Genomic DNA, 23,465 nt, shown 5'->3' on the forward strand with positions numbered 1-23,465 from the left:
CTCCAGCTATTTGATCTTCTGACATTAATCATAACCAGTGTTACCACTGTGCAAGGGTTTGTCCTTTTGTTTTTACATTATTGGTTGTTCAGAAGGTTTGCACATGGGTGTGTGTGGTCACCATGGTATACTCACAATTTTTTTTTTTTTTTTTTTTTTTTGCCATATTTCTCACGTGAAGCTCACATTTTCTCACTGAGCACTTTAAACTAAATGCTCACACATTATTTGTGGTCTTGGTATTATTAAAAGTCAATACCAATAAATATATTAAGGTAATGTTTGTATTTCTGTCAAAACAGGATTCTGAAAGAAGGCACTCAACAGATGGCAGGGAAGCAGCTCATAAAACAGGTATGTATTTATTATTGGACATCACTGACATTGACATACTCCTCATCACAGTGTCTCTATATTACCACTTGTTTGCCACAGCCATTCCAGTGGAGTCAGAGGCATCAGCTATAAATGTGCCATTGCCTGTTTTAAGAGTGCATGCTATCACCCTGAACCAAAAAAAAAACTGTTCACTACAGAGGAAGCTAATAATCTAAATTGATATGCAGTAAAAAATAATTGCGACAAGAGTTTACCGTTTTTGCCAGGACAAAGGTAACATTTTCCACTTCCCGCATTTTTTTTTATATAGAAATTTAAAATCTCATCTGTCCATATCTGTTCTTGGTTAATACAGTATTTGGCTCTGCCTGTACCATGGGTTAAAGTTCTCTGTCACCACGACGGATTTCCGTCATTTGTAAAATTTAACCACACATACGCATGCGCACATGGTGTCATGCGTGTTTATGGCCGAAATATGATAGTCTCACTGTCAAAGCAACATCCCATTCTGCGCTAATCAAATCAGCAGCAGTGTCAGCGTGGACTGCGGAGGAAGGGACTGTGTGAATTTTCTTTCCCCTCAGCTCTGTTTACTGCTTGCCATGAGCCACGGTCCTTCTCCTCCCTGTCTTCGTGAGAACATTGGCAGACACTCCCCAAGTAGAGCAGGGTGTGGCTTTGCTTTGAACCAATGAAGCAATGATCCGACTCTGCTTCGATGGTTTGTTGTATTATTTCACTTTATCTTAATTGTTCCCCGCTAAAACCCTAAAGAGCATATGTCTGCGAGTAATGTTTACCTTTTTTATATTAAACCGATCTGTTATGGTCTTCTAAAACAGTTGATAGATGTATTTTATAACTTAAAAACGGGACAGATGCTAACACGTTAGCATGTCTATGGCGTTTTCAATGTTAAAGTTAGCATGAAGCTTTTCGCATCTCAGCACAGTTTGTGTGCATGTTTTCTGTATAATAAATAATGAACGGCTTAGTGTTTGTTGTTGTAAAAGGGTCAAATGTATTACGAATTGTAATTTTTTAATTTATTTTTATTTGTATATTAATAACTAGAAGCACTCAGTGCAAACCTCCGCCAAGGCCATCGGGTCACTGACACCATAACATCTACACGCCGTGGAATCATTGAACCTAAAAAAGTCTAATGATGTTTGCTCAGTAGTAAAAAAAAAAAAGTTTCATCTGCTGTGACTGGATAGCATGTATCCTTAGCGCTTGGCATCACAGTTTATTGCAACTTGCACCTTTCCCAGAAGCTACTGTCATCTGAGCACTGATATTGATATTGCATGTGCTTTTTGACAAAAACAAATAAGACAAAATTCAATTTATTATTCAACTAAATTGAAAATATATGAATTTTTTAACATTTATGAAACACTTCTCTAAACAAGGCCATAGGGTTACTGACCCTAAAGAGATTCCCTCCTTGGCACAGTGATCTATTTTTTTGTCTCTTTCTCTAAAATTGTATATAATAATCATTAGATTATTAATATATAAACAAAAATAAATTTAAGAAATATTACAATTTGAAAACAAATGCACCTGAACGTGATGACAGCTGCAACTGCTTAATGCTAACTTTTAACATTGAAAATGCCATAGACATGCTAACGCGTTAGCATCGGGATCCGGATCGTGATGCGGATCACCACTAAAATTTGATCACTCGTTCCTCTTGTCATTTCCAACCACTCCACAAAATGTCATCAAAATCCGTTCAAAACTTTTCAGTTATCCTCCTGACAAACAGACAAACAAACGCGACCGAAAACATAACCTCCTTGGCGGAGGTAATCAGAAGAATCAGAATCGCCTTTATTGTCATTGTAGTTTGCATTACGAGATTTGAGTGCAACTCCAAAAAGGTGCTTTCCATGATGCGAGTAATTTTTAGCCAAAAGATAGTGAAATTTAACGGTAAATTATTCAGAGTATATGCACAACTAATATAAACACAAGGTAAAATAAAATGAAATGTGGACTAAGTAATGTAAAATGGGAATTATATACAACTGTATAGCTATATAATAGCACAAACAAAAGTAATAATAATACAATAACATGCTTTTGGAGGGCGGTATGCATTTTCAGAGGCCCAACATTCACGCCCAGTCGCCCAAAATGACAGATATTCGCCCGAGTTAGACGAGGGCGCATGTTGTCATACGGTATGCACGACAACAGCATGTTATTTGCATTATTATCACTTTTTACTGAGATACACAACACGTAACACGTACATAAAAAGTTGGCTCACTTAACTTTTGTCGTGTCGGCTAGCTGGCGCGCACTGCTCTCCAATTTAGCCAGTGCGTCCTCATCAAGCTGGCTGCTTTAGCTGCTGTTCATTGTCGTACTATCCATGAGAAAATCATCCGGAATATCCATATTGGGACCAAAACACACTTCTTGCATTTTCATCTTTTCCTCTGTGGACTGTTTTTTTTTTTTTTTTTTTTTCTTTTTTTTTTAACCCACCCTCTGCGGATAGTTCTTGGGGTGCGCGCTATGACGTCATTTGCTTACGCACAGCGGGCGGGTATAGCCAGATGCCGTCGACTGTCGGCCTAGCAACGCCCCGGTAAAGTGATAATAATAACTAATATTGCTACAATACAATTTTAGAGAAAAGACAAAAAGAACCCGATAAAACAAAACACAACAGAAAAGGTTAAACCAACTGACAATGAACATAAATAAATAAATATAGAAATAAATAACTGTTAACTGTGAACACCTAGTGACTCCACTTCATCCCTGTTTTATTTAAGTTTAATGACAATTTGTTTCGGTCAAACCACATGTAAGCTGTGTTTTTACACAAGAAAATAAAATGCAGTACATTTGTGTCTTTTTTCATGAAAATAACTTATTAAAGATCACATATTACGCTTTAGTCAGGCCTTTAAAATACTTTTGTGGACTCTTGCTGTAATATGTTGTCAGTGGTTGAGATAGTTGCTGTCGCCATCTAAAAATGCTCATAATCAGATGACACCTGATATAAATCTCTGTTGTGTCGGTGATGTATGTATGTGCAAAATAAAACAAAACATTACTCCAGGTATGTTTTTGACGAGAATATAACATCACAACTTTATTACAAGCTCAAACGTTGATGTTGCGTGATAAAGGCCTTTTAATAACTCACTTCAAGAAATAATGGCAGAACTCACATGTAAGTAAAAAAAAAAAAAAGATTAATTGATTACTAAAATAATCGTTAGTTGCAGCCCTAGTTTGTTTTATGAGTGAAAAATGTGAATACGCCAGTTTTGAGTTTCTCAGTGCGCATGCGTTTTCAAAACTGGTGACAGTGTTACTTTGTGCACAGCAGAACAACGTTGTCAGTTGCTTTAGGCCCTAATATTGTATTTTATTGACTGTACAGCCAGCAACACAGCACCCATTTGGTGCATTCACCGGATTAAAACAGATCAAAATACTACAGAAGACAAAGAATTTTTACTTGACAGTTTGAAGTGAGTTTTCTTTGTTTCAGAGGGCTTCATACCTATTAAAATTCACCAGAATATACAAAATTTGACTTGCTCTTTTAAAAAATTTCTGGGGGAGCACCCCCAGACCCCCCATAATCAATAGTGTGTTTTTAATTTACACTTTGAAGTGAGTTTTCTTTGTTTCAGAGGGCTTCATACCCATTAAAATTCACCAGAATATACAGAATTTGACTTGCTCTTTAAACCAAAAAAATCTGTGGGAGATCCCCCAGACCCTCATAGTTTGAAGTGAGTTTTCTTTGTTTCAGAGGGCTTCATACCTGTTAAAATTCACCAGAATACACAAAATTTCACTTGGTCTTTTAAAAAATGTTCTGGGGGAGCACCCCCATACCCCCCCCAGAATCAAGACTACACCCCACCCCCACCACCCTTTTATGTACCTTTATGTTCAAGTTTTGCATTCTTTTTATGCTTTGTCTGTTTCTCCTTAGAGGCTATTTAGAATAGATTTGTATACTGTATAATGTGTTTATTGTATTTATTGAGGGGAAAAGAGTGTGTGCCCCCACTACGCCACATTTTAGGGAATTGTTGGCATTGATTTTTGCCAGGAAAAAATTTCAGTCAGATGAAAATTTATTGCTTTAACCCATGGCCTATACCTTCAATGGAGAATGAAGGTACAAGTCTTTAAGGTTCTGATGCTTCCAGTCTTAAGATACCTTAACGCTTGCATGAATCTGATCCTGCACTGGTACGCAATCTGGCATGCCAAAGAGTAAACTTGTAAGCTGTGCACAGCTGCACGCAAATGTGCAGATAAAATTTTGAAATGTTCAAAATCTCTGGCAGGCATTAATTTTGTGAACTAGATGTGAACATTGCACAATCTACTCAAAAACAGTGTCACTGTGAGTCAGTGAATCTTATTGCCACAGCACATCCAAACAAGATGTGAAGCTATTTTAGATTATAAGCATGCTTTTTTGACTACGAAGCAGGCGTATTATTCTGAATTGATCAACAAAAACAAGCATAACTCAAAGTTCTTGTTTGATACGGTGGCATTTCTTATTCATGGACAGCCACCTGTTGGTTGTTCTCCTTTTTCAGCACAGGATTTTCTGGACTATTTCGAAAAGAAAATAGAAGATATTAGGTTGAGCACATCTCAGCATATTTTGGTTGAATCATTGTATCCAGCTACTGAGCTGGGGACTACTACTGAGGTGCTACCTAGATTCACGGAATTTAACAGTATCTCACAGGGTGTGCTGACGAAACTCGTGATGTCTACTAGAAGCACAACTTGTTTATTTGATCCTATACCAACAAAATTGTTTAAGGATCTTTGGCCCATTCTTGGGCCGACTGTGCTGGAAATTGTTAACCTTTCTTTAAACTCTGGATCTGTTTCAAATTGTTTTAAATCTGCAGTGGTTAAACCACTACTCAAGAAATCTAATCTTGATCCTGGTGAATTGAAAAATTATAGGCCGATATTAGATCTATCATTCTGCTCTAAAATTCTGGAAAAGGTGGTTTCACGGCAGCTTGTGGACTATCTTACTAGGAATGACCTTTTTGAGCCACTGCAGTCTGCTTTTAGAAGACATCACTCCACAGAAACAGCACTTATTATAGTAGTTAATGATCTTCTGCGAGCAATGGACTCGGATACTAATACAGCATTGGTGGTGTTCGATCTCAGTGCTGCGTTTGACACAGTTGATCATCATATTCTACTTGATAGGCTAGAAAACTGTTTTGGGATTACTGGAACTGCTCTTGTGTGGCTGACGTCTTATCTGTCTGGTCGTTCCCATTGTGTTTTGTGCAATGACACTACCTCTGACTTTAAGGGCATGAAGTTCGGGGTTCCGCAGGGATCCGTTCTGGGTCCCTTGCTTTTTTCCCTGTATATGGCACCCCTTGGGAACATTTTGCGGCGTTTCAGGGTTGCTTTTCATTGTTATGCTGATGATACTCCGTTGTATATGCCAATAGCTGCTGGAAATCCTGTCCACATAAAATCTTTACAGGACTGTCTTGCAGCAGTGAGAAGTTGGATGTCTAGCAACTTTCTACTTTTGAACTCTGATAAGACTGAAATGATGGTTCTTGGCCCAGCAAGACATCGGCACCAATTTGATCAGCTGGCGCTTAGCCTAGGTTCATGTGTTATACATCATAGTGACAAAGTGAGGAACCTTGGGGTAATCTTTGATCCTAAGTTGTCCTTTGACCTCCACATTAGGGACATTACGAGGACTGCTTTCTTTCATCTGAGAAATATAGCAAAGATTCGCCCCATCCTGTCTGTGGCTGATGCTGAGACTCTGATTCACGCATTTGTCTCTTCTAGATTGGATTATTGTAATGCTTTATTTTCTGGTCTGCCACAGTCTAGCATTCAAGGACTTCAGTTGGTGCAGAATGCTGCTGCCAGAATTTTGACACAAAGTAGAAGGTTTGACCACATTACTCCCATTCTGGCATCCCTTCATTGGCTACCGGTTTCTGCCAGATTGGATTTTAAAGTTTTATTGTTGGTTTATAAAATTGTTCATGGACTGGCGCCTTCCTACTTGGCGGACTTGGTTAAGCCCTACGTACCTGCGAGGCCTTTGCGTTCGCAGGGTGCAGGGCTTCTGTGTGTTCCGAGGATGAACAAAAAGTCTGTGGGGTATGGAGCCTTCTCCTACCATGGTCCGGCTCTTTGGAATGATCTACCTGCTGTTATTTGGCAGTCTGACATGGTGGAGATTTTTAAATCAAGACTGAAGACCCACTTTTTTAGACTGTCTTATTAATTTTTTAATCTGTTTGTGTTTGCTTTGTAATTTCTTTTTATTCTACTGTGTTTTATTTTTTAACTGTGCTTTTCTTGCTTTTAATTTTGAATTTAGATTAATTTCTGTTGTGAATTATGTGAAGCGCCTTGGTGCGACTTTGTCGTGATTTGGCGCTATATAAATTAATAAATTAAATTAAATTAAACTTTCTGGCCTTAAGAAACACTATAAGAAATCAAGAAAAAATAATTGTGGCAGTCAGTAACGGTTACTTTTTTAGACCATGCAGAGGGAAAAAAATATGGACTCACTCAATTCTGAGGAATAAATTATGGAATCACCCTGTAAATTTTCATCCCCAAAACTAACACCTGCATCATATCAGATCTGCTCGTTAGTCTGCATCTAAAAAGGAGTGATCACACCTTGGAGAGCTGTTGCACCAAGTGGACTGACATGAATCATGGCTCCAACATGAGAGATGTCAATTGAAACAAAGGAGAGGATTATCAAACTCTTAAAAGAGGGTAAATCATCACGCAATGTTGCAAAAGATTTTGGTTGTTCACAGTCAGCTGTGTCTAAACTCTGGACCAAATACAAACAACATGGGAAGGTTGTTAAAAGCAAACATACTGGTAGACCAAGGAAGACATCAAAGTGTCAAGACAGAAAACTTAAAGCAATGTGTCTCAAAAATCAAAAATGCACAACAAAACAAATGAGGAATGAATGGGAGGAAACTGGAGTCAACGTCTGTGACCGAACTGTAAGAAACCGCCTAAAGGAAATGAGATTTACATACAGAAAAACTAAACGAAAGCCATCATTAACACCTAAATAGATAAAAACAAGGTTACAATGGGCTAAGGAAAAGCAATCGTGGACTGTGGATGACTGGATGAAAGTCATATTCAGTGATGAATCTGGAATCTGCATTGGGCAAGGTGATGATGCTGGAACTTTTGTTTGGTGCCGTTCCAATGAGATTTATAAAGATGACTGCCTGAAGAGAACATGTAAATTTCCACAGTCATTGATGATATGGGGCTGCATGTCAGATAAAGGTACTGGACAGATGGCTGTCATTACATCATCAATAAATGCACAAGTTTACGTTGATATTTTGGACACTTTTCTTATCCCATCAATTGAAAGGATGTTTGGGGATGATGAAATAATTTTTCAGGATGATAATGCATTTTGCCATAGAGCAAAAACTGTGAAAACATTCCTTGCAAAAAGACACACAGGGTCAATGTCATGGCCTGCAAATAGTCCGGATCTTAATCCAATTGAAAATCTTTGGTGAAAGTTGAAGAAAATGGTCCATGACAAGGCTTCAACCTGCAAAGCTGATCTGGCAACAGCAATCAGAGAAAGTTGGAGCCAGATTGATGAAGAGTACTGTTTGTCACTCATTAAGTCCATGCCTCAGAGACTGCAAGCTGTTATAAAAGCCAGAGGTGGTGCAACAAAATACTAGTGATGTGTTGGGGCGTTCTTTTGTTTTTCATAGTTCCATAATTTTTTCCTCAGAATTGAGTGATTCCATATTTTTTCCCTCTGCTTGGTCTAAAAAAGTAACTGTTACTGACTGCCACAAATATTTTTTCCTCATTTCTTATAGTGTTTCTTAAAGCCAGAAAGTTGCCATTTGAAATGACTTTAGTTTTGTGTCATGTCTGTGATCTGCTTTTTTTTTCTACAAAATTATAAAAAACACAATTTTACAGATGTTATCTCAATCATAAGAAGGAATGAAAATGCAACTGTTTTACCAGTCCATTAAAATATAGCTATTATAATTAGCTATGAGATGATTCCAAATACTTTCTCCACCGCAGGACATGCACAAGCCAAGTTGCAGCTGTAGATCATTTCTGTGATTCTGAGAGTGATGAGAGATGGTTTCATCAGCCAAGTTCTGAGTGTAAAGGATTAATCCGCTACAAAATGATTATTTTGCGTAACGCAACACAAAGTGCGGCATCCAGCGGGACAAAGTGGGTTCCATTGGCACGACGAATTGCACGGCAGTGCGGGAATTAAATTTGTGTAACTGTCAAGGTGTCTTTACTACCACATGCAGGTATATCTCAAATGTCAAACCTGAAAACTTTGTTCATTTATGCACTCAAAACTGGCTGGCCACAATAAAAAACTAAGAATACTTTAGACATTGCTGTTGTGCTATTGCATCTGAACTCCAACAATGTTTGCATAACTTGTAAGAACATCAACTTTTGTCACAAGTTGGTGGCGTTTTCTGTCTAAGCTGGAAAGCGGACTGACCTCATACATACAATGACAGTGGTTCAACACAAACGCATGTTGGTACGCTTTCACTTTTACGTTAATCTTTCTGACGGAAAAGGGAAATTAATCAATTTCATTAATGCTTCCAAAGTTTTGAGTTAAATAATCCCGTCACTGGCTGTTTTCCTCTGTTCAGCTTAGACTTGGCTACACCTCAGTCTGCTGTCTGTGTGTTAGGCAGACAGAGGAGAAAAAAGATGGCCAGCCAACTGAAATGAGCTACCGGATTATTCCACTCAGAAACTTTGGAAGCAAGTGGAATTGGTTAATTTACCCTTTATTTCAAAATGTAAACCTAAAAGCGAAAGCATCCCAATCAGGTATTTGTTGTTGAAGCACTGTCCACATTACGCATTCGATTTTATACACACACCACCACCAATTTATGATAAACGTTGACGTTTTATCTGAATTTGTGTAAAGTTTCACAGATAAGATGGTTGCCAAATGGCCACACTGCATACAGTGATTCAAAATCTGAGTGATGTTTTATGAGATGTCCTCATCTGTGCAAAAATAAAATGAAGCTAAAATGTACCAAATTTTGAAAGCAGTCTGGCTCCACACATTGCGCTGCATCAAATGAAACAGAACAGTGCGCTGCACAGTAAATTCATATCAGTGCAGAAGACAAAATCTAATACAGATTTGAAAATGTTTAATCAATCAATCAACTTTTTTTAATATAGCGCCAAATCACAACAAACAGTTGCCCCAAGGCTCTTTATATTGTAAGGCAAGGCCATACAATAATTATGAAAAACCCCAACGGTCAAAACGACCCCCTGTGAGCAAGCACTTGGCTACAGTGGGAAGGAAAAACTCCCTTTTAACAGGAAGAAACCTCCAGCAGAACCAGGCTCAGGGAGGGGCAGTCTTCTGCTGAGACTGGTTGGGGCTGAGGGAAAGAACCAGGAAAAAGACATGCTGTGAAGGGGGGCAGAGATTGATCACTAATGATTAAATGCAGAGTGATGCATACAGAGCAAAAAGAGAAAGAAACAGTGCATCATGGGAACCCCCCCACAGTCTACGTCTAAAGCAGCATAACCAAGGGATGGCCCAGGGTCACCTGATCCAGCCCTAACTATAAGCCTTAGCGAAAAGGAAAGTTTTAAGCCTAATCTTAAAAGTGGAGAGGGTATCTGTCTCCCTGATCTGAATTGGGAGCTGGTTCCACAGGAGAGGAGCCTGAAAGCTGAAGGCTCTGCCTCCCATTCTACTCTTACAAACCCTAGGAACTACAAGTAAGCCTGCAGTCTGAGAGCGAAGCGCTCTAATGGGGTAATATGGTACTACGAGGTCCCTAAGATAAGATGGGACCTGATTATTCAAAACCTTATAAGAAGAAGAATTTTAAATTCTATCCTAGAATTAACAGGAAGCCAATGAAGAGAGGCCAACACGGGTGAGATATGCTCTCTCCTACTAGTCCCCGTCAGTACTCTAGCTGCAGCATTTTGAATTAACTGAAGGCTTTTTAGGGAACTTTTAGGACAACCTGATAATAATGAATTACAATAGTCCAGCCTAGAGGAAATAAATGCATGAATTAGTTTTTCAGCATCACTCTGAGACAAGACCTTTCTGATTTTAGAGATATTGCGTAAATGCAAAAAGGCAGTCCTACATATTTGTTTAATATGCGCTTTGATCAAAAATGACTCCGATTTCTCACAGTATTACTAGAGGTCAGGGAAATGCCATCCGGAGTAAAGATCTGGTTAGACACCATGTTTCTAAGATTTGTGGGGCCAAGTACAATAACTTCAGTTTTATCTGAGTTTAAAAGCAGGAAATTAGAGGTCATCCATATCTTTATGTCTGTAAGACAATCCTGCAGTTTAGCTAATTGGTGTGTGTCCTCTGGCTTCATGGATAGATAAAGCTGGGTATCATCTGCGTAACAATGAAAATTTAAGCAATACCGTCTAATAATACTGCCTAAGGGAAGCATGTATAAAGTGAATAAAATTGGTCCTAGCACAGAACCTTGTGGAACTCCATAATTAACTTTAGTCTGTGAAGAAGATTCCCCATTTACATGAACAAACTGTAATCTATTAGACAAATATGATTCAAACCACCGCAGCACAGTGCCTTTAATACCTATGACATGCTCTAATCTCTGTAATAAAATTTTATGGTCAACAGTATCAAAAGCAGCACTGAGGTCCAACAGAACAAGCACAGAGATAAGTCCACTGTCCGAAGCCATAAGAAGATCATTTGTAACCTTCACTAATGCTGTTTCTGTACTATGATGAATTCTAAAACCTGACTGAAACTCTTCAAATAGACCATTCCTCTGCAGGTGATCAGTTAGCTGTTTTACAACTACCCTCTCAAGAATCTTTGAGAGAAAAGGAAGGTTGGAGATTGGCCTATAATTAGCTAAGATAGCTGGGTCAAGCGATGGCTTTTTAAGTAATGGTTTAATTACTGCCACCTTAAAAGCCTGTGGTACATAGCCAACTAACAAAGATAGATTGATCATATTTAAGATTGAAGCATTAAATAATGGTAGGACTTCCTTGAGCAGCCTGGCAGGAATGGGGTCTAATAAACATGTTGAAGGTTTGGATGAAGTAACTAATGAAAATAACTCAGACAGAACAATCGGAGAGAAAGAGTCTAACCAAATACCGGCATCACTGAAAGCAGCCAAAGATAGCGATACATCTTTGGGATGGTTATGAATAATTTTTTCTCTAATAGTCAAAATTTTGTTAGCAAAGAAAGTCATGAAGTCATTACTAGTTAAAGTTAATGGAATACTCAGCTCAATAGAGCTCTGACTCTTTGTCAGCCTGGCTACAGTGCTGAAAAGAAACCTGGGGTTGTTCTTATTTTCTTCAATTTGTGATGAGTAGAAAGATGTCCTAGCTTTATGGAGGGCTTTTTTTATAGAGCAACAAACTCTTTTTCCAGGCTAAGTGAAGATCTTCTAAATTAGTGAGACGCCATTTCCTCTCCAGCTTACGGGTTATCTGCTTTAAGCTACGAGTTTGTGAGTTAAACCACGGAGTCAGACACTTCTGATTTAAAGCTCTCTTTTTCAGAGGAGCTACAGCATCCAAAGTTGTCTTCAATGAGGATGTAAAACTATTGACGAGATACTCTAACTCCCTTACAGAGTTTAGGTAGCTACTCTGCTCTGTGTTGGTATATGACATTAGAGAACATAAAGAAGGAATCATATCCTTAAACCTAGTTACAGCGCTTTCTGAAAGACTTCTAGTGTAATGAAACTTATTCCCCACTGGGTAGTCCATCAGAGTAAATGTAAATGTTATTAAAAAATGATCAGACAGAAGGGAGTTTTCAGGGAATACTGTTAAGTCTTCTATTTCCATACCATAAGTCAGAACAAGATCTAAGATATGATTAAAGTGGTGGGTGGACTCATTTACTTTTTGAGCAAAGCCAATAGAGTCTAATAATAGATTAAATGCAGTGTTGAGGCTGTCATTCTCAGCATCTGTGTGGATGTTAAAATCGCCCACTATAATTATCTTATCTGAGCTAAGCACTAAGTCAGACAAAAGGTCTGAAAATTCAGAGAAACTCACAGTAACGACCAGGTGAACGATAGATAATAACAAATAAAACTGGTTTTTGGGACTTCCAATTTGGATGGACAAGACTAAGAGACAAGCTTTCAAATGAATTAAAGCTCTGTCTAGGTTTTTGATTAATTAATAAGCTGGAATGGAAGATTGCTGCTAATCCTCCGCCCCGGCCCGTGCTACGAGCATTCTGACAGTTAGTGTGACTCGGGGGTGTTGACTCATTTAAACTAACATATTCATCCTGCTGTAACCAGGTTTCTGTTAGGCAGAATAAATCAATACGTTGATCAATTATTATATCATTTACCAACAGGGACTTAGAAGAGAGAGACCTAATGTTTAATAGACCACATTTAACTGTTTTAGTCTGTGGTGCAGTTGAAGGTGCTATATTATTTTTTCTTTTTGAATTTTTATGCTTAAATAGATTTTTGCTGGTTATTGGTGGTCTGGGAGCAGGCACCGTCTCTACGGGGATGGGGTAATGAGGGGATGGCAGGGGGAGAGAAGCTGCAGAGAGGTGTATAAGACCACAGCTCTGCCTCCTGGTCCCAACGCTGGACAGTCACAGTTTGGAGGATCCAAGAAAATTGGCCAGATTTCTAGAAATGAGAGCTGCTCCATCCAAAGTGGGATGGATGCCGTCTCTCCTAACAAGACCAGGTTTTCCCCAGAAGCTTTGCCAATTATCTATGAAGCCCACCTCATTTTTTGGACACCACTCAGACAGCCAGCAATTCAAGGAGAACATGCGGCTAAACATGTCACTCCCGGTCTGATTGGGGAGGGGCCCAGAGAAAACAACAGAGTCCGACATTGTTTTTGCAAAGTTACACACCGATTTAATGTTAATTTTAGTGACCTCCGATTGGCGTAACCGAGTGTCATTACTGCCGACGTGAATTACAATCTTACCAAATTTACGCTTAGCCTTAGCCAGCAATTTCAAATTTCCTTCAATGTCGCCTGCTCTGGCCCCCGGAAGACAATTGACTATGGTTGCTGGTGTCGCTAACTTCACATTTCTCAAAACAGAGTCGCCAATAACCAGAGTTTGATCCTCGGCGAGTGTATCGTCGAGTGGGGAAAAACAGTTAGAGATGTGAACGGGTTGACGGTGTACACGGGGCTTCTGTTTAGGGCTACGCTTCCTCCTCACAGTCACCCAGTCAGCCTGCTTTCCCGACTGCCCGGGATCTGCCAGGGGGGAACTAACGGCGGCTAAGCTACCTTGGTCCGCACCGACTACAGGGGCCTGGCTAGCTGTAGAATTTTCCACGGTGCGGAGCCGAGTCTCCAATTCGCCCAGCCTGGCCTCCAAAGCTACGAATAAGCTGCACTTATTACAAGTACCGTTACTGCTAAAGGAGGCCGAGGAATAACTAAACATTTCACACCCAGAGCAGAAAAGTGCGGGAGAGACAGGAGAAGCCACCATGCTAAATCGGCTAAGAGCTAGTAGCTACGCAACCAAGCGGATTCCTAAAAACACGCAAAGTGAATAATGTGTGCATTTTTTAATGAAAAAAAATGAATCTTTATTACATTTACAGTTTGTCTCAGTGTTGGTGTCTGACAACAGCCCTCATATGCTGCTTACAGATTAAAGTTACTGTATGTAAAGATAGTAGAGAAGCTTGAATCTTCGACTGGACTGGGTTGCTTGACGTGAGGACGTTTCGCTTCAAATCGCAGAAGCTTCCTCAGCTAAAATTCTTGCTGTGGTAGTCTGACTTCTGTCTTGTCTCTTGTAGAAAAGAATAAACAGAAGCCACAAAAGCTGGAGTTTTAAACCTAACCAGACCCCTCCTACCGAGTATGTAAAGACCAAACTCGTACCAAACTGTGATGTTAAATCATGACGCCTGTGTACCGTGGCACCAACACATGCTCCCAGTCCTGACCTGGGAGTTCATTGTCACTTCTGAATATATCACACTTTGAAGTGTTTTTTGTCAGCTTAACCCCACCTGTTGCCACAGGACTGCTGGGATAGGCTCCACCTGCCCCGTGACCCTTGATTGGTGTAGGCGGGTGTAGAAAATGAATCAGTGTGTTGAATCTCACATATTTTTTGTGGTCATAGATTATCATACTTGGTTAACAGATGTCATTCTGTCCTCATAGGAGCTCAACTGAAACAGGATACAAAAAATAAGATGCCATCTTCAACTGCGAAGAAACCTGTGTCGTCAGAAGAGATAAGGCGGAGCGTGCGTGATTCTTTGAAGGAAATACTTATTCAAAGGTAATGGCTTCATGTTCAATTGGCAGATCAGATCATTTTTTCACAAACATTTTATGATTCCATAACTGTACACCAAACTCCCTGTATGCGTTTAGGGTAAGGGTGTCCAAATTGGATGTCTCATTGGAGAGAGCCACTGAAGTTGCCAAGAAGACTGAGAGGGAGCTCTTTCACTTGTATAAAGACACTGACAACAAATACAAGAACAAGTACAGAAGTTTAATGTTTAACCTCAAGGATACAAAAAACAATGTAAGTATATTGCTGTATACTTAAAAATAAAAAATCTGACAAGTGGGGCATATTTTTTTCAGTGTTGCATCTCAATTTTATTGCTTTGTTTTTATGTTCTTCAAAGGTCCTCTTTAAAAGAGTTCTGAAAGGAGAAATTTCACCTGCTACCCTGATTCGAATGAGTCCTGAAGAGCTGGCTTCAAAGGAATTGGCTGCTTGGCGCCAAAGGGAAAACAGACATGTTAGTAAAGTGCATCTAGACACACAGATTTTGCTATACGCAAGGGTTTCCCTAGCCAGTGCCCAGTTGTTGACTGCTGGTTGGCCCTCATGGGTCTGACCACTGTGCAAACAAGACAATTCTAGGGGAAACTCTGGCATAAGTTGACCCTGACAGTTCACAGTTTGCACATGTACTCCAAAATGTTTTAAATGTGAAAGTTAAGTATGTCAGACTAATCCTTTGACCAGATTCTAAGTCTTTACTTTGTAGGACTACATAGTATTTTGAAGATTTGAATTGCATAATGTTTTCTTGGTACTCAAAGCAATACATACTCTATTTTACAGACAATTGAAATGATTGAGAAAGAGCAGAGAGAGGTCGAGAGAAGACCCATCACCAAGCTAACACACAAAGGTGAAATAGAAATCGAGAGCCAAGAACCAGTTAAAGTGCCTGCAGAGGTAAGTAACGGCTCAACCATTACTCTGGATCATACTTGCACTTTACTACTGTGGTGGTACAGCTGCTTAATTTTCTTTGGAATTCATGTTTACAGCTTCAGCCTCCTCCCAAAGTAATCAAAGTAATGACAGACCCTGAAAAAGCACCAGCAAAGAAACCAGAGAGTACTAAAGACGAAAAAGATACCACCAGCCAACACAAGTCTCATTTGTTTGACCTACACTGCAAAATTTGCACAGGTAAATTTTCTCACGTTTAAAAATTGGTATTTTTGTGTTGAAGTTGTCTTTAGTGCCATATCCTTGTGTGTAATTTCTCAGGAATCTCTGTTAAGGATATGTTTTATCCACTTATTTTGTTTTTAGGTCATATGGTGCCACCTGTTGAGGAGGCACAGACCAAAGCTGTAAAAGTTGCTACCACAGTAATAAGGAGGCAGTCGACCAAAGTAGAAGAGACAAAGAGCACGCCTCCACCTGTAACTGATGACGACCTGCACCTCACTGTTTTAGAGGAGAGCTTCCGAAGTGCTCAGTCAGGAAACTATGAAGGAAGGTACGTAAGTCCACTGTCATGATACTGTAGAATATGGTGCTCGAGTTAATCCAGAATCACATGGCACAACCCAAAAGAACGCAACATAGTTAGGGAGCATCTGTCAGATGCTTTTACTACTTGTGCTCAGTGGTCAGAATGTCACCAGACTTATTTTAGACAATTATCCGGGTTTTTATTAAGTGTTGAAAGAGTAGACAAAATGGAAATCTCTGCATTAAATGTGAGTGCAAGTGCCTTTTGCTTTGCGCAGTGTCCTTAGCAGATTTTTTGTTATTTGCCATTGCAGTAAACCAGGGGTGGCCAAGTTCGGTCCTCGAGAGCCACCTTCCTGACACTCTTAGTTGTCTCCCTGCTCCAACACACCTGAATCCCATGAAAGGCTCATTAAAAGTCTGCTAACGAGTCTTTAATTGGATTCAGGTGTGTTGGAGCAGGGAGACAACTAAGAGTGTCAGGAAGGTGGCTCTCGAGGACCGAACTTGGCCACCCCTGCAGTAAACTGTGAAAAAGTACAGGAGGTGGTTGACTAGGAGTGTAACGTAACACAGAACTGGCACTTTAAATCAGACCACAAGATGACTTTTTGGATCAGCCCCAGACTGCCTTGAGCAGAGAACAAGGCGGCAGCATGGTGGATTAGCGGTTAGCACTGTTGACTCACAGCAAGAATGTCAGGGGATGTATGAAGTTTGTATGTTCTCCCTGTGTTTTCCTGGGTTCCCTCCGGGTGCTCTGGCTTCCTCCCACATCTAAAGACATGCGGATTAGGTGAATTGGAAACTTTATATAATTGTCCAGGTCTCCTGAGCTCAGTGGGACTAACCTGGCTAAATAAAGGATAAATAAAATTAAATATAGTCTGTGGGCACACAGCCTGTCTACTTTTAAGACTCTGTTCATGTGACCATACAGCCGATATTTTTTTTATTTATTACATGGCTACGATGGTACACACACTCTGATTGGCTGATTTCCGGTCTGGTATTTTCCCATGTCACAGTGTTACACCGACAGTCGGTCTGGATTGTGCATCAGATTTGTGACTTTGTTTACAATTTTCAAGGTGCGAAATAAAAAAAAGCGAACAAAGAAATTATGAGCGACGAAGAGGACCATTCTCCGAGCGAATTTTATTACACTGATGCATTTGAATTGGTGGAATTAACAGCATACGAGTTCGAAGTGGACATGCAAAATGAAGACCACCAAGATGAAAACACAGCTCCAAACAGCCATATAATAAATGAATCATTAACTTTGCTTGCTTGGTCTGATATTCCCATACAGATTGAGCAAGTGAGGTTAGTAACCCTTTGTTTTTGCACCACTCAGACTGTGATTTCGCAGCTACTCTGCATTGTGAATATTTGTATGTTTAAGAACCGGTGTCTTTGTGTTGCTTTGGCTAAGCTGATCCTGTAGGTGTATCTTTTAAGCATCAAGATGTCGTGAATATCTAGTTTAAATTCAAGTTTAATGTTACAGTATCCACTGCAGATATGCACTCATCCAAATCGTTATCATCAATCGTTTTTAATCGTTATCACTTGATACAGTTGCTGCAGAAGTGATTCTTGCTAAGTTACCGTAGCGCAGCCTTGTTCGAACTTTTGGTTAGCACACCTGTTGATACATTACCGCCATCTACTAGACAGAATTGTCCAACAGCAGGCAAAGTCCTAAATTGAAAATGTTTAAGTAAAACTGCAAGTATTGAAAAGTATTCATTATGTAAAATGACCAAATTCAGGATAATTTATGACTGGATTTTATGTCTGATTGTTGCACATCTTCCTCATGTGTCATTATAACATCATCTGTGCATTCAGTGACACGGTGCAATGCAAATATTCTAATAATACCAGTCTAATATTGTTTCATATTTATCACTTTTTTTTTTTTTTGCAATTTCTAACCTTCTGCTAGCCATAAAGCAGGTTGAAATTGACTGCTAGAACAAACCTCAATGCACACCAGAGCACTTAGAATTTCATCATTTCCTGAGGAGGTCCGCAGGCTCCCTTTGGTGGCTTTATGCCTTTGACCTTTGCATATAAACACTTTGTGGCTGTCCATGACTAGCCACAAAAAAGTTCAGTCCTCCCCATTACCTCACTTTCATCACTGGATTAAATCAAATTGTTCCAGCACATTTAGTCTCTCTCTTTGCGTGAAAGCAGTTTGTGTAGCTGTACTGTAATTTTGGCCATTTTACTAAATATTGTGATTATACAATATAAATTCTTTCACATTGAGCATTGAACATATTTTCTTACATTTTTGACTAGGACTGCATTTCCTTGTTTCATTCCAACACATTTCAGGTTGGACCACACAACGGCAAAAGGAGAAGAGATTACTTTCCTGTCCACCCTGAAGTCACTGTGGCGTGGATTCATTCATATGCATTCTGTGGCAAAACTTGTCACAAAAGCGTTTCCTGTTTCTGGCATTTTTGACCAGTTAACTGAGGTATGCACATTTCAACATGCTACCGCAACATGTTTTGACATGTTAAACATTAAATATGCATTGGTCTTTGTGCAAAAAAAATTAATTAAAAAAATAAAAATGTTTTATAGGATCTTCCAGACAGCATTCAGGTTGGTGGAAGGATAACTCCACAGATAGTGTGGGACTACTTGGAGAAGATTCGTGCTACTGGAACAAAAGTGAGTTAACATCTTTGCTGTCCTTCTGAATGTATGCACTTCTCATACAACCCCTGGCAATAATTATGGAATCACCGGCCTCGGAGGATGTTCATTCAGTTGTTTAATTTTGTAGAAAAAAGCAGATCACAGACATGACACAAAACTAGTCATTTCAAATGGCAACTTTCTGGCTTTAAGAAACACTATAAGAAATCAGGAAAAATAATTGTGGCAGTCAGTAACGGTTACTTTTTTAGACCAAGCAGAGGGAAAAAATATGGACTCACTCAATTCTGAGGAATAAATTATGGAATCACCCTGTAAATTTTCATCCCCAAAACTAACACCTGCATCAGATCAGATCTGCTCGTTAGTCTGCATCTAAAAAGGAGTGATCACACCTTGGAGAGCTGTTGCACCAAGTGGACTGACATGAATCATGGCTCCAACACGAGAGATGTCAATTGAAACAAAGGAGAGGATTATCAAACTCTTAAGAGGGTAAATTATCACGCAATGTTGCAAAAGATGTTGGTTGTTCACAGTCAGCTGTGTCTATACTCTGGACCAAATACAAACAACATGGGAAGGTTGTCAAAGGCAACCAAGGAAGACATCAAAGCGTCAAGACAGAAAACTTAAAGCAATATGTCTCAAAAATCGAAAATGCACAACAAAACAAATGAGGAACGAATGGGAGGAAACTGGAGTCAACGTCTGTGACCGAACTGTAAGAAACCGCCTAAAGGAAATGGGATTTACATACAGAAAAGCTAAACGAAAGCCATCATTAACACCTAAACAGAAAAAAACAAGGTTACAGTGGGCTAAGGAAAAGCAATCGTGGACTGTGGATGACTGGATGAAAGTCATATTCAGTGATGAATCTCGAATCTGCATTGGGCAAGGTGATGGTGCTGGAACTTTTGTTTGGTGCCGTTCCAATGAGATTTATAAAGATGACTGCCTGAAGAGAACATGTAAATTTCCACAGTCATTGATGATAGGGGGCTGCATGTCAGGTAAAGGCACTGGGGAGATGGCTGTCATTACATCATCAATAAATACACAAGCTTACGTTGATATTTTGGACACTTATCCCATCAATTGAAAGGATGTTTGGGGATGATGAAATCATTTTTCAAGATGATAATGCATCTTGCCATAGAGCAAAAACTGTGAAAACATTCCTTGCAAAAAGACACATAGGGTCAATGTCATGGCCTGCAAATAGTCCGGATCTTAATCCAATTGAAAATCTTTGGTGGAAGTTGAAGAAAATGGTCCATGACAAGGCTCCAACCTGCAAAGCTGATCTGGCAACAGCAATCAGAGAAAGTTGGAGCCAGATTGATGAAGAGTACTGTTTGTCACTCATTAAGTCCATGCCTCAGAGACTGCAAGCTGTTATAAAAGCCAGGGTGGTGCAACAAAATACTAGTGATGTGTTGGAGCGTTCTTTTGTTTTTCATGATTCCATAATTTTTTCCTCAGAATTGAGTGATTCCATATTTTTTTCCCTCTGCTTGGTCTAAAAAAGTGACTGCCACAATTTTTTTTTCCTGATTTCTTATAGTGTTTCTTAAAGCCAGAAAGTTGCCATTTGAAATTACTTTAGTTTTGTGTCATGTCTGTGATCTGCTTTTTTCGTACTAAATGAAACAACTGAATGAACATCCTCCGAGGCCGGTGATTCCATAATTTTTGCCAGGGGTTGTAGAACTCAGGCCAATTACTGTGCTTTTTTTGTATCGTGAACAAATTTGACACAAACTACTTTCTTTTTTCTTTTTCGCAAACCTTTTGTAGAAGATGATGTTGGAAGAACCACCGGTTTACAGACAAAAGCAGCATTTCCTTGCAGAATTGTAGTTAGTTATGATGAGAACAAATGTAAAGGAAATGGAATGTACATAGAGGTGATAATCTTTCATGACTTTTGTCTTCTTGAAGGAGGTGTGCCTGATTCGCTTCTCCCCTGAAACAGAAGAAGATGAGATCTCTTATACTCTTCTGTATGCATACTTCAGCAGTCGAAAGCGTTTTGGGGTGGTTTCCAATAACCTAAAACAAGTGAAAGACATGTATCTCATTCCTTTGGGCAGCACCGAGAAAGTCCCACACCAGCTTGTTCCCTTTGATGGCCCAGGTGACATAAGCATTGAAATAAATTGTATGTAGTCATTTTTGATTCTCTCTCCCCCCAAATGCTTATCTTGACCTTTTGCTTGACAGGTTTAGAAAACAACCGTGCCAATCTCCTGCTTGGACTCATAATTCGCCAGAGGCCAAAAAGGGATTTTCATCCAGTAGACGTGAATGAAACTGCAAGGATTATTCCAGAGATTAAGCCAATTACCACTGCTACAAAAGAAACCAGAGTCACAGAGGAGGATGAGAAATTTTACTTTTCGTCTTTAACTCCTTCACATGTAAAAGAAGCGGACAAACCACTCAGCACTACTGCAGACGTTAATGAACCCACTACAGAGACATCTGAAGAACCATCTGCATCAGAAGAGACCACCAATCAAGAAACACAAAAACCACTGCGTTTTCTGCCAGGTGTGTTAGTTGGCTGGGGTGGGGAATTGCCACCCCTGCCAGATTTTGGAGGCAAACCTGCACCCGAGGCAGATGACACTGAGATGACCCAGTCATTTCTGAAAACGGATGCACCAACTGGTGGAAATGCCAAAAGTCCCACAGCCGCTGTGCCACGAGACCGCTTTGTCATTAAGAAAAAAGAATCCAAACCTGCTAAAGCTGAGGCTGAAGTGTCGGGCAAGGCGGGGCCTGAAGTGTCGGGCAAGGCGGGGCCTGAAGTGTCGGGCAAGGCGGGGCCTGAAGTGTCGGGCAAGGCGGGGCCTGAAGTGTCGGGCAAGGCGGGGCCTGAAGTGTCGGGCAAGGCGGGGCCTGAAGTGTCGGGCAAGGCGGGGCCTGAAGTGTCGGGCAAGGCGGGGCCTGAAGTGTCGGGCAAGGCGGGGCCTGAAGTGTCGGGCAAGGCGGGGCCTGAAGTGTCGGGCAAGGCGGGGCCTGAAGTGTCGGGCAAGGCGGGGCCTGAAGTGTCCGGCCCAAATGCTACAGAAGCAGCTGCACATAGTGTGTCAATTTCTCTCAAAGATAAGCCTCCAGATGTCTCCACTGAAGCATATTTGGCAAGCTTGTCAACAGCTGCGAGTGGAAATGAGTCTGGTGGCACTGTCTCAACAACTGAAGGCGATGCTGACTTCTTGACTGAACTTGAAAAAGAAAAGCCAGAAGATGACTCTTTGTTGCAGTCAAACTCTGAGGTCTCCGCTTCAGATCACACAAATGCATCAAAACCTCCAGAAATGGTGAAAAAGGTTTCTTCATATTCCAGTGAGAATGAAGCTGACTCGCCTGTGCTACTTGAGGGTGAAATCACTTCCTCACCTCCACAGAGTCCAAAACCTGTTCCTGTGTTGAGCAGCACAAGAAGTGATTCAGTTTCACTATTTCATCAACAATCTTCACATCTTTCTCAGACAGAGCTGGAATCTGAGGACCAGGAACAAGCTAACATGAGCTCTTTTTGCAATGAAAGTCAAGATCCTGATATTTACCAGCCTGGTGCTACAATAACTGCTACTGTGTATCCTCCTGTGGTCCACGAACCACAAGATGAATGTTACGCAACCACTTACATAGAAGCCTCTGAGGTCAGACAAGATCCGGTAACGTCACCAGTTTATAACAGTGGTGCACGGCTGCAGCCGCAACAGCCTCAGGTATATGGCAGCTATGATTACCTCCATGCTAACACTATGTCAAGCTCACAGGCCCCGGATCATAGCCACGGCACGCTGTGGGCCCATGATGGTGCTTCATACCTTCGTCATCTGCCTCAGAGCTACTCTGAATCACCTGGACGACTTCAGTCTGTGGCCAAAGACCACAGGCGCCTAGAAGAGAGATACTGTGACCCATGGGAAAGACCAAGAAACATGGAGGACAGAGACCACCACGGAAGACATAGCCACCGCAGAGACTCTCATGGGAGAAAGAGTCGGCACCATGAGCGGGAGAGAAAGCATGACCGCAGCCACGATGACAAACACAGAGAAAGTAGTCGACGTCACGGACACTCCGAGGACCGCCACGGCGAGAGGAGGAAAGAAAGGCACCACAGTGATGACTACAGTAGTCGTCACAAAGACAGACATCGGCACAGACGAGACTCTGATTATGAGAACGGTAGAAGAAGTTCAAAAGACAGTTTCTCATGATTATATTATAAAATTTTATTTTTTTTAAAGCACAGCTTGTGAACGCACCCTTGTTTGTATACTGGTGTGCAGCTTGTATGCTGTTTTCTTCATAAGATGTTACTTTCATGTTTTTGACTTAACAGCCAAAATGCTAAATATTTCAGTGATATTCATAGACAAATTCTCATCAAACTCCCAAGAACTCACATTTTGATTTCACATTTTTAAATTAGCATTTTATTGTATATATACATCTGTGCATACTAAGCTCCTCTACTGACAATGCGTTCTGTTTTGTAAACTTAATGATTTCAGTCTCGCGTTACATCACA

The 23,465-nt window shown here is 40.3% G+C and overlaps 1 protein-coding gene across 1 annotated transcript in view; it reads left to right on the forward strand.

The window, feature by feature from the left end:
- The window catches only part of phf3 (PHD finger protein 3), a 46,763-nt gene extending 23,455 nt beyond the window's left edge, over positions 1-23,308 (forward strand). The window contains exons 7-17 of the mRNA XM_034185115.1: positions 303-354; positions 14,647-14,767; positions 14,863-15,019; positions 15,126-15,242; positions 15,572-15,688; positions 15,784-15,928; positions 16,055-16,244; positions 18,572-18,719; positions 18,830-18,919; positions 20,855-21,050; positions 21,137-23,308. Coding sequence (XP_034041006.1) covers positions 303-354; positions 14,647-14,767; positions 14,863-15,019; positions 15,126-15,242; positions 15,572-15,688; positions 15,784-15,928; positions 16,055-16,244; positions 18,572-18,719; positions 18,830-18,919; positions 20,855-21,050; positions 21,137-23,151 — 3,348 coding nt within the window. The 3' untranslated portion in view covers positions 23,152-23,308. The remainder of the gene's footprint in view (positions 1-302; positions 355-14,646; positions 14,768-14,862; positions 15,020-15,125; positions 15,243-15,571; positions 15,689-15,783; positions 15,929-16,054; positions 16,245-18,571; positions 18,720-18,829; positions 18,920-20,854; positions 21,051-21,136) is intronic.
- The last annotated feature ends 157 nt before the right edge of the window (positions 23,309-23,465 follow it).

This window comes from Thalassophryne amazonica, chromosome 13 (genome assembly GCF_902500255.1).
Source record: "Thalassophryne amazonica chromosome 13, fThaAma1.1, whole genome shotgun sequence".
NCBI lineage: Eukaryota > Metazoa > Chordata > Actinopteri > Batrachoidiformes > Batrachoididae > Thalassophryne > Thalassophryne amazonica.